Raw genomic sequence first — 12,284 nt, forward strand, 5'->3', positions numbered from 1 at the left:
ACTTCACTCGCACAATCAGTCTTGCCTCCCCAAACCATACAAGGCAAAGTCGAGCCCGTGTGCCAAGTTTCGTATAGAAAACAACAATTATGCCCTATACAGGATATTAGATGCCGAAATAGACCAATATCAGCGATCAAAAATTCAAGACCGGCTATACTTGACATCAAACCTCTCCAAATCCAGCTAAAGTTTGGTACAAAGTACTAGACCAAATGCACTACACACTGTAAACTTCATTTAACTCTCTAATTCATAAACAATACTGCCAAACTTTCCATAATAGTAGAAGCCAAACCTAAGTAACCCGGAAAAAGGTCTTCCAGCAACAAAATGCATACAAGAGTTATAACTACAAAACCAAGTATCTCAGTTATATAGACTACAGAGAGTGATCACTAATACAATTTGTTCCATAACCCACACACAAACACTTGACAGCAGAAAAGAGACATAAATTTCCTCTTGCATCGCTTACAAAACATTATTACTACTGTTCATTCTAAGTATGCACTACTATACATATGGTACGATAATTTTTTTCTTTTTTTTCTTTTTTCTTTTTTTTTTTTTAAACCTAAATTTAGATACCATTGCTAAAACTCTGTATTTACATGCATAGAATGTTAAAATCAGACCGGTTGAGAAACTGTACAGGCTTTTCGTACTGCCAGTCTTGCTACTGAACAGTTGTCAGTCTCATACATCCTACGAAAACAAAGATGTAAAATTAGATTCCTTAATAACTCTGAAATAAACTAAACATAAATGTACAATCAACCCATGAATTTCGAAAAATATTCACTGTGACAATAGATGAATTAATATTTTTTTACCTCCTGATAATGGAAAAGCTCATTAACAAATTTTGTATTTTCTGAGATTCCAGATGTCATAATATAATCATTACTAACTTTCGTAAACTATGGAAAGTTCAGTTAATGGTAAAATTTCACAGATAGCAACGAAAGAAAAATACACAAAATAATTGTGGTTTTCCTTAAAAGCTCAATATAAGAGAACTATATGTTCAGTAAGCACACTTGATGATGAAGATGTGTAGAACTTTCACAGGATAATCTCAAATTAGTCTCTGAAGATGCATTCAAGTTCCAATTAAACACACTGGTCCCCTTGATAAGATATGTTCGACTTCCAATTCAAAACATTAGTCCTTAAGTATTTTGAATTTGTTCCATATGGTCTAATTTGTAAAGTTCTAATAAGAAATACACGGAAATGCCTAAGTAGTCTCATGTGCATGAGGAAATTGACATAAAAATAAAAATATTCGCAATTTAGTTCCTGTAAAAAGTACTTGCTAGTGCTACAACTTCTGCAGGGTTAATTTTCTTCTCTAGAAGAACTAAAACGAAGGCTGGTGAATTACTGCCCTCCTGCACGTGCACATGGCACAACTTCACTGGTCAAGGGCATTTATAGCAATTTGTCAGGATATGATACAAACTGAACTACATTTTGATAAAACTAAAAAATAAGATGTGTGTTAAAATTGGAACTTGACAGACTAAAGATAGACCTTTTTGAAATTATAGGCACTCTTAAGAGTGATATAAACAACTTATGTTGATTAGTCAGACGTCAGATTTTATTTACCAAATTCTAGGTAAGAAAATTGAACAGCAGCAGCAAGACTGGAGACTTTTTAGTGCTGTTTCATGCCAGCAAAAAGATGTACTAATTGGTCCATGGCAACCTGAATGTGGACGACCGGATTCATGACTTAAAAATCTTCAATGATGGTGGAAACTCCAAAAGGAAGGGGAGGAAAAATCATAAATTCAAAGCTGAAACCTGAACTTGTCAACCATAAAAAGAGCACAGAATAAAACGGTAAGTAACATCTCAACTTAATATGGTGTTTCCATGGTTTTTAATCCAGTGGTGACAAACCTTTTATTGGTTAAATCAAATTAACTACCTAATACTGCAAAGTTCAATTTTTTATTTACTCTAATTTGAGTAACTACTAATACTTCCATCCACATGTCCTTCATTAGGATCCGAAACCTTAGAAATCGGAAATTATAAGCTCTAATGGTGTTTTTCAATAGAAACTAGGAATGTGCTAAGTATAATAAAAAATCTGTGTACATAAGTGCAAGATCTGTTATCTAACACAATCTTTATAGTTTCAGATTTAAAAAAGTTAGCTTGTAGAATAATTGGAAAAACTATACATGGAACAAATAGCATCTATCTTTACGCAATATATAGCCAGCTAAGAAAAGTTTCTTCAATGTTCAGAGTAGAAAATAATTCCTACTAATTATCTAAAGCATTATAGAGTAAAATTTCAAAATAGTGCTTACCAAGTTTACAAATTGCGCAATATAAACCTAAGCATTGAGGAATTGAAACCTAATTTATATATGCATTCAATGGCTTTTTAAGCTTGAGATGTACTTACAAAAGCAGTCGGCCATTGAAACTTAGAATCACTTCTTCGTTGCATCAATAAACATTGCTCGAGTCCAATGCTCTACATCTTCCGTTTGTGATGGAGGCGGCGGCAATGTAGGACGCTCAACAATATCCCATCCTTCAATTAGGTTTTCATTCTTCCCCATATCAGAAAATTCAGGAGCAAAAAGGTAACTTGCAGCTGAACTTGGAAGCTGGTTATCGAATGCATTTCTCTGAAGAGGTGAAAACAATCACATATAAGTTATTGTGCAAACAAGACAATAGTACTTAAATTGTACGTGATAACCTTATTAAACAACATTTTCTAAAGAGAATGTGAGAACCAATCAAACTAACATACTTTCCAACTCAAATGACACCTCAAAATACGGTGAAATGCAGCACACAGTTCTCCAACCCATGTCATTCGTTTGAATTTGCCAAGCAACATTATTACATTTTCTTAGAACAGCTTTAAAACTTGGTAGAGAACAAATCATTTGCCCTAGCATCTGCTCACATAATTTTGATTGATCAACAGGAAGAAAAAACGAGCTCTTAAAAACTTCTGTATCTTCGCAAGTAAATGGAGGACTGAAGTACGTTAGTAGAATACGAATAACTGAATCAGAACAAGATGTCATGACATTAAATCCATGTATAACTGGAGCTATCCCATCAACAATGGGATCCAAAGAAACTAGAATTTATTACCCAAAAACATGAAATCCTAGATTAATTCTTTCTGTAGGTGTACCTTTATCAAATGAAAAGCTAAACAAAAGATGAAAATCAAGAATCAAATTTGTACAGTTGTAGCGATTACCTATGCAATAACACACCTTGAGAAAATGGACAACCGCTTACTCTTATTTTATCCTTTAATTTGGAGAAACACAACTCATATAGGGACTAACATTACTGATATACAATAATTAACACATGTTAAACAGTGATGATAAACTCCATAAATCATAAAATTAGTAAAATAGTAATGGTCATTTGACAGCTGTTGGCCGATATGACAACTCCTGGGTTCAGATCATTTGACTGCCAACAATAATGAAGCTGAAGAAAAAGAATTATGTTTAGTATCAATTTAGCACTACATGCATGTCTTGTGCACAAGAGAAAGGAGACAAATAGAGAAATGGCAGGACAGGAGAAGAAATATAGATTGAGCCTGACCAAGAAGCACAGAAGTGTAAAGTTCTTAAGAGAAATAAATGTAGGGATCTGTGTTGCTCTTATATAAAGCATATTACAAGGTAGTGACCATAAGTTATAGTAAATCATACACGATTGAAAGTTATGCTTCCTCGAACAGTGTCACAAGAACAAACAATGGAAAGTATTTGAAAGCTTTTTGGAAACAGTTCTTATATGCACCCAGAAACTTTTAAACATGAATTAATTCTTTGTTTCTAAAAAAGTGATCCAATTTATTATATTTAGAAAAACACAGGTTTTTAAGAAATATACGTTACTAGAAAAGATTGTGATCTAAATTGATTTAATGATTTTTATAGAAGATAATATCTTTCAAAATTATCCTTGTTTATATCAGTAACTCCTAAAGCTAGTCAAAAAATAAAATCATAAAAGAAGCGCATTGAACACCAACCTGAACGGAGACCACCCCCATGCAGGGGCAGCGGTCGAAATTCAGCCGACATCAAGCTGCCCGAGTAGAACCACACCAGCACCCACACCCCCAAAACACCCCCTTGGGGGGGGGGGGCCGGGTAAGCCCGACCACCTCGAACCCCTACCCTATGGGGAGTGCAGTCAGGTAAAACACAAACCACAGAGTTAATCAAAGAGGGTTCGATCGCTCCAACTCTTGAATTTCGAGAGTCAACACCATACAAAAGATTAGACCAAAGGCTATTGCCTCCTTATCCAAAATCTGTATCCGTGGATCCCTGAAGTATTATATTAGACAATTTTACCCTATATCTAACTCTAAAAAAACGTTAAAAAATGTCCGTAGATCCCTACACCATAGAAATAGGACAGGTTCACCCCAGATCCAACATCCGGGAATGTGACGTGTACCTAAGGATCTCTGTGTAACATCATAAAGGTCATGTCCTATTTATAAGAGATGATCCCATTGTATTTCTCTCAAGATCTATTCTCATGTTATTAGTTTCAATACTTGCAATATTTCTCTCTAGGAAGACATTCGTTCTCACATCGGGGGGTGAACTGGGGGGGGAAGTGGGAGTTCCTTGCCCTCTCTTCTGGTCGCTGGAGACTCGGTGGACTTTTTCAACCATCAGAGATATAATTCCAGAGACCCCCCAATTTGAGGTAAAATCATTTGCATTTATGTTCCATATCTTCTAAATGGAAAATTTTTCGGAAGTTTGGATTGAAACATGTTGAATATTTTGAAAAAAGAAACTACATATGTATGACAAAATTGAAATGTCCAACATTAACAGAAGGATGATTCCTTGATCTATTTATAGAAAACAAAAATGGAGCAGCCTGCACGCGACCCATACCAATCCTACACTCCTTTCTAACAGCAATGACAAGTTCAGTCAGAATGAGAAGAAGGTTGTCAACCATAAGCAGACCACTGCTCAAGAGGGACCGAAACAAAAGTAATTCATTTTTTTAATCTCAACTCCCCAGATGAATCATTCTCTGATGAAACAAACCCTCTTGTTTAGTTGGGAAGACATTCCTTGAATGAATATTCATTTAACTCAAGTCAATTAAATGTTAAATTCCAATGAGTAACATCAAAAAAAACCCACAAAATGCGCTCCCTACCCTGTCCCCTCTCCCCCAATTTCCATCATTTGAGGAGCAGCGAGGGTGGATACATGAAAATCATATCAAATAAAAGGAAGTATCATAGTCCAAACACTATATACTAGTCAAATTATAACTAATATATGCTTCAACCAGTATTTATGCACCCATAGACCATTTATTCATGCTCAGATTCTACAGACTGTTCTAATCCTGGTAAAAATAAATTTTCTACAGATATGCAAACAGTTCCTAAATAATATACCGCTATAGGCAGAACCTGTGAACTGTCCATCAATGTGCTCGATGAAATGGCTGACTCCACATTCCATACAGACTTACTGAATTCTTGGACTTGCTTGGATGACCTGCAAATTCAAATCGGCAACCACCATGTTAATGCATCTTCTTAGAAAAATAATCCTTAAGAAATAAAGATCATTTCAATTGTTTGGGTTACATTTTCTCCTTTAATTATATAAGCACCCACTAAACAGTGAAATGAACTGAACCTATCGGCGTCTTCTGTGTCATATTTTAATGCAATGAAATGAGCCAAACTCATAAATTACCCTGCATTCAATCTAACCCCTTACCGTGTCTTGTGGAAAATCGATGGGCTAAATTGGTATTATGATAAAGTAAAAAGGAATCACTCTTCTGACAGTTCTGGAAACGCGCACTGAAGTTTGGAATTTAATAATCAAAAATATCTTGCATGGTACTGCTTAACGGGTCCCCATATAAGTTGATTATAATTTAAGGAGCAAAAAAATGTAACCCAAACAGTCGCATACTAAAAGATTATATCAGAGAAGCAATTGACAAATACATTTAGAAGTACTTGAACAGAATTGCATTCACCAATGGTTATAGTATAAAGTTGGATTGAATTCTGATACAAAAACGAAAGAGATCAAATAATCATTCAATGAAAGTAGATAGAATAACCGCCTCCTTTTCCTGTCGTGTACACAGCAGGTATACAATTAACTATACAATATGTTTTATAAATTTCTAACAGAAGTTGAATTCATCTTAGCAAAAACCTCTTCCAGAGTCTGTTATTAGCACGAAACTGGACCAGCTAATCATATTATGCACATTTTTAACAAGACAATACTCGTGGAAAACAATACCAATGTGGCATGTGGACCCATTACAATCGCTGAGAATGGTTCTTAAAAACCAGGCTATTAGCATGTTTGGCTAAGCCTAAAAAGAGTATAAGTGCTTTTTCAAAATTCAGGACAAAAAATTGAGTGTATACCTTGATGATGCCCTTTTCGAAGATAAAACAGAACTAACTTCCTTGGAAGAAGAAAGCATTGCCAACAACCCAGCAAATGCTTCAAATGTTGAGGCCTCAGGAGGAACATCTAAAGATAATGTGTTATAGCAGTATGCAGTTATGCATGCCACACTTTTCTTGAGGAGTGATATGCCTTTCTGCAAATCCTGGTGTGTTTCTACCGAATGAGGGGAAGCAGCAGAATAATTGAAACTACTTCTAGCAGATGACTCTAAACGATGTTTTCTCTCAGACTCCATTGAAGCAACGCCAAAATCACTTGAGCTTCTATCAGACCATGAAGTTTCTCCTCCCGTGGAGCAAAAGTTTTGGCGAGGAATGAAAAGCGGATATTCGTTGCTGTATGAGATATATTATATTTAGTCAGAGTTGATATCTAAGTAATTCAGTATAATAAATCAAAACCAAAACCTTCTGGAAGATGGACGTGCATCCCAGAAAGAATTACGCTGCCATATTCGAGAACAGGAACCCTGGTGCAACAAAAGAAGACGGGTGAGAAATTATTGTTGCTGTGTAAACATAGAAAGATCCAATATTCCTAATTTAAGTGAAAATGATTAAAAAAATAATAATAATAGAAATAAATGCAAAACATACAGCTAAATGTACACAAAGTTTCTGAATGCAATATCAACGAAAAGCTTCATGCAATTTCTTTTAGCTTTTGACCATCATTTTTCCATCTCAAAATTTAATACGCATCATTGATCCACATTTTCACAAATTTTGCTGCAATTTCCACATTATTAGTGCAATTTCAAACCCGTAATCCATAGAATTCCTTGTTCACTTCAAATCCCGATTTCATATTTCAATTTTACCAAGTGTTATTCGCGCTTGTTTGATAGTGCTTTGAAGTGCTCATAAGTTGTTGGTTCCTATGAAATTTATTGATAATAAATGGATGAATCCTACGTAGATAAAAAAAGCATGTTTGATCAAATTAAATTTAAATTTAAACTTTGCCAAACATGCTCTTCATCCCTTTAAAAATATTTTCGTATTAAAGTACATCAGAAGCAAAAAACACGGATGTAAAAATATAAAGTAGGGTACTGCAAAGGTGCTATCTGAACATACCGCAAAACCCGAGTTATGAAGTGCAGGAGCACAGACATTACGAACAACAAGATTTAGAAGTTGCACCATATAGCTGCTTCCAAATAATCAAGAATGAACAATTAGGGAAACACAATATCTCAAACAACAAAACACCAAGAAACTGCAGTACATGTAATAATAAAAAGCAATTAATCAAGAACATTTCTTGAAGATGAAAGACAACAGGAACAATCATTGATAGTATAAAATATAATCAGAAGGAATTCCAGCATATGCCTGCATCCCAAACACTCTGTTTCATCCCTATATGTGACCCTCCACATTATTCAACAAGAGAAACTAAATGATGAACTTGAATCTCAAACATCGATACAAGAAATCTTGAACTAGCATTACTCGCTGAGAGCATATAGACCACAAACTGAAAAATTACCTCAAAGAGGCAGCAAGCTCATCAGATGGAACTGAATGGGGATCAAGGCCTCTTGGCAAGCGTGCATTACAAATTGTATCGTATAGACCAGTATAACCATCTTTTTTTTCTCCTTCTACATTCACCTGCAACAAAGAAATCAGCATGGAGAGCTGTAGAAGGCCCCAACCTTTACCAAGAAAACTTAGAGAACACCAATAAAATTTCGGAACGAAATTAATAACATCAAGATGGGTGCATATATCATGTCAGTTTACAACAAACATGATAGCCAAATTCTAGATGAATCTGGGAGAATTGAGAAGGAAGGGCAGCAACCAAATTCTATTTAAAACGCCAGTGGGGGAGGGAAACTCTGTTAGAAAATAGCTCTATAAATAAGGGTAGAAATTAGGGATAGAGGTAGGCAATTTTGAGAGAGTAGTGGAGTGGTTTGGTTCACGTTTACAGCCTTCTATAGGCTTTTGCTATCATTTCATTTTCTGTAATCAGTCCCTTTTTTTAATCAAATAAACATTTATTCAACTTGTGAACTTGTTCTTCCCAGTTGGTATCTTATCAATTGATGTCAGAGCAATGATCCTACAGCCAATGGAAGCAAATTTCAGCAAACAATTGGAGGAGAGATGGAGCTCAATTATCAATCAGTTGGAGAAGCGGATAATGCAAAGGGAAGGGGTCCAAGACAAAGATTCCATCCTGGATGCTCAAGGAAAACTAGAAATACCAATATTCTATGGCGAAAACACAGAATGGTGGGTGTCGGAGGAAGAGAAGATTTTCTTTAGAAATCAGTTATTAGAACCTGAGAAAATAGAGGCCACCACAGCGTGTTTTGGCTGAGAAGCATGAGATTCGTTTCAGCAGGTCGATTGACAAAGGCCGGTGAAAACTTGGGAAGAATTGAAGAGTTTGATGTTGGCTCGATTCCGCGTGATTAAGGTCTCACGTGAAGAAGTGCCTATGGGAAAACTGAGTGTGGTAAACTGGGAAACAGCGATTACTGAACAGCAGTGTCACTTGCGGGGTATACATCGCCATTGCCGTTGCTGGAGGAGGAGAAGAGGTCAGAGGTGAGATAGGTCACTGTGAATTGGCCGAATCACGAGAAGAAATCCATGGCTGAGCAGGAAAGGGAGAGAGGAAAAAGAGATCGAAGAGAACTCACCTGAGCCGGCGATTTTTGAAGACATAGCTGAATTCAAGCAACAATATAGGCGGAACTCTGAGATTCCAACACTAGCCATACAGGATTCCAAGAATCAAATGAGGGTGAGGCATGGGCATGTCGTGGAAGGAGGACATCGACGATCTCAGTCATCTGTTTCATCATCACGTGAAATGGTAGGAGGTCCGGAGGGCTTAGTTGATGGGCTAAGATGAAAAAAGAGAAAGTGGGGAAGTTAGTGGGTTTGGGTTCTGATTTAAAGTTGGCACAAAGAGTTGAAGAGCAGCATGAGACAGTAAAACAGGCCCAACTGAATTTTAGCCCAAATAGAAGTAAACTTAGAAGGTAAACCCCCTATTAACACCAAACCAAATTAAATTTAGTTCTTACAACCTAAGCCCACAACCTCCTTATCTCTAAACCTACCCATGTAACCCGTCTTACTGGAATGTTCCACACACGAACACTACACCAATTTTGTACCATGTTCGGCAATCGTGACCAAAGGAGCATCAAGTTTCAAAAGGCTTACTGATGCATATTTACAGCTGAAAATGGAGAAAGGTCAATGTTATCATGAGAAGCACACACTTGCAGTCAGCTATAAATTTATTTCGACTCACCGGGTTCCAAAACTGAACATTTTGCCGGTCGAAGCAACTGGATATGGAGTTGCTTTGGATGCGATAGCTTGATTAAGTCCTCCCATTTGAAGGAGTCGAAATGTTCCCTTCCAGATATGACAATGACTGGAGTGCTTACAAGACAAATGGTTTGGTTGCATGATGAATTGACCAAGTCATCAACAATTTCCACCTTGAGGACAAGGTGGATTTTGGGCCGCAAGTAATGGTAGATCCCCAACTCACGTAATAAACTAACAAGGGTAGTAAAGGAATTAACCAAGGAGAAGAAGGCACATGCAACAAGGGCACGGTTATGCCTATTAATTTTATTGGTCGGTGGACGATTAGTTACACAAACTAACAGTTGCCACAAGCTTACTCCAAACATGGATCACCGATATGGAATTTTGAATTTGGAAGCGAGCTGAACTTCCACCTTGAGGGCAAGGTGAATTTTGGGGCGGCGGGTAATGATAAACCCCGAATTCTAGAAGAATCTGGGAGAATTGAGAAGGATGGGCAGCAATCAAATTCTGTTTAAAAGGCCAGTGGGGGATGGAAACTCTATTAGAAAATAGCTCTATAAATAAGGGTAGAAATTAGGGATACAGGTAGGCAATATTTGAGAGAGTAGTGGAGTGGTTTGGTTCACGTTTACAGCTTTCTATAGGCTTTTGCTATCAATTTCATTTTCCGTAATCAGTCCCTTTTTTTAATCCACAAAGTCAGCCTAACTTCTATGTGAATTTGTTTTTTTATAATAGTGGTCATGAAACCTTAGGTAAATAAAGTGAGAATAGTTAAACAAAAACAAGCATCCTCAACTTACTCAGCCTAAAAGAATTCAAAAAAACATATTCACATTTCTATGGACAGAGATATGAAGTTAAAGGTCAGTATCAAAATTATTCAAAACTGTAGAATTATATCCCATCCCCATTACCTAGAAAAATTATATCAGGTGTTGATGAGAAAAAGAATGGTCAATATGATGATGCCAACCCGAAAAAGGATGAAAGACAAATATTATGTTGTAGTAAATCAATAACAATTCATTCCATAGTTAAATAATGGTTTATGACTTACACGGCGCTGAGGGAACAACTTGCAGATCTGCTTTACAATAACAGATTGTTTATGAAAACGTTCAGAGGTAATTGCCATCTGCAATTCAGAAATCAGAAGTAATTAACTCTAGTTGATCAACAGCAACCTTAGCAAGAAAATTAAGTAATGGTAACTAAGAAAACGCTACTCAAAACATTTTTTAACCAGAAGTTAAAAATATTGGAAGATAAAGAAAATAAAAATTGAAATAGCATTTCTCACATGCCCCAAACTTTGTGTGCGGATAAGATTAGGATAATATTTCTCAATTTGTTCCACACAATTCTTCTCCAACTGCAATAAGAAATTGAACAAAGATATCTTAGATATTGAAGAAAACTGCAATAATGGCTAGAGGAATTCCAGAAGGAAGATTTTGAGGGAAAAAAACATAGCAGTCAAATCAACCATCAGCGGTCGAAAGGGAAAGAGAACACTAATACCGTATTATGTGCTGATTCAAGCAACTCATATTTTACTTGAAGATCACGAGACATCTTCCCAATCTTAGCCTTCCCTGTAAATAATCAATCAGACTTCAGGTGCCATTGATAAAAGTGGAGAATATTGCAATAAACCTTATTGTGCAACTAAGACTAAATGGGCAGTCAACCTTGCAGAAGTTGTTCTTTACGAAGTTGGAGCTTCTCTCTTAGCCTCGCCAATTTCTCATTTTGAAGCACCTTCCAACCATGTTGATCGTCAGCTTTACCCTAAAGCATGTTACAAACCGATTAAAATGGGCAGTTGAGCACCACCATATATAATGTAACATATAGTCATTAATTCATAAGGTTTACATTTGGTGGAAACATGAAGTACTTCCTGCATTTAGCCAGAAATTTTCAACAAGCTCTTTAATTTATACATGGTATGCAAAAGATTATCCATGGTGTAAAATGAGATGAAATAAATTGTTACTTGCTAGTCACTCGGCATCAAACTAACGATTTGTGAATGCATGAGAACATACAGCCTTGACTATTTTGAATGCAACAAGAAGCAGCTGTTATGCAATGAGCTTGGAGTCAGTTATATAATCATTTTCTCCAATCTATTCAATCCAAGGCTAACTATACTCATAAGTCCAATAAGATCTAATAGTTTGCAATCAGGACATGTTAGTTTCTTCTATCTCTTCCTATTCCAACTCGTTCTACTGTTATAGCATCGCCTTTGTGACCAAGCCCCAACCATATACGTAGTCCTTAATATAATTTGTCTGAAATTGACTCCACCTCCATATGTTAACATTTAGTGTCATTTCTTCTTTATTCATTCTAGCACCCACATTCTGCTATGTTAATGTGTTGTGCATTTTTTCTTTTAATGGACGAAAAACTTGATACTATAAAACATGGACTGTTTAACAGTCAT

General features: G+C 36.2%; 1 protein-coding gene across 2 annotated transcripts; it reads right to left on the reverse strand.

The window, feature by feature from the left end:
- Window positions 1-252: 252 nt before the first annotated feature.
- On the reverse strand, window positions 253-11,659 carry LOC111393830. Of its 2 annotated transcripts, none has more exons than XM_023019549.1 (11): window positions 11,521-11,659; window positions 11,351-11,424; window positions 11,130-11,201; window positions 10,887-10,964; window positions 8,007-8,131; window positions 7,592-7,664; window positions 6,920-6,981; window positions 6,467-6,847; window positions 5,477-5,564; window positions 2,432-2,660; window positions 253-708 (listed from the first exon to the last, which is right to left on the reverse strand). In XM_023019549.1, exons 2-10 carry the CDS (start codon window positions 11,402-11,404, stop codon window positions 2,460-2,462), a joined length of 1,134 nt encoding a protein of 377 aa, XP_022875317.1. In that variant the 5' UTR covers window positions 11,405-11,424; window positions 11,521-11,659; the 3' UTR covers window positions 253-708; window positions 2,432-2,459. The 2 variants fall into 2 exon arrangements, with proteins under 2 accessions (XP_022875317.1, XP_022875316.1); XM_023019548.1 differs by having other exon boundaries at window positions 5,462-5,564; window positions 11,521-11,658.
- Between the last annotated feature and the right edge of the window lie 625 nt (window positions 11,660-12,284).

The sequence above is a fragment of the Olea europaea genome, chromosome 4 (assembly GCF_002742605.1).
Source record: "Olea europaea var. sylvestris chromosome 4, O_europaea_v1, whole genome shotgun sequence".
NCBI lineage: Eukaryota > Viridiplantae > Streptophyta > Magnoliopsida > Lamiales > Oleaceae > Olea > Olea europaea.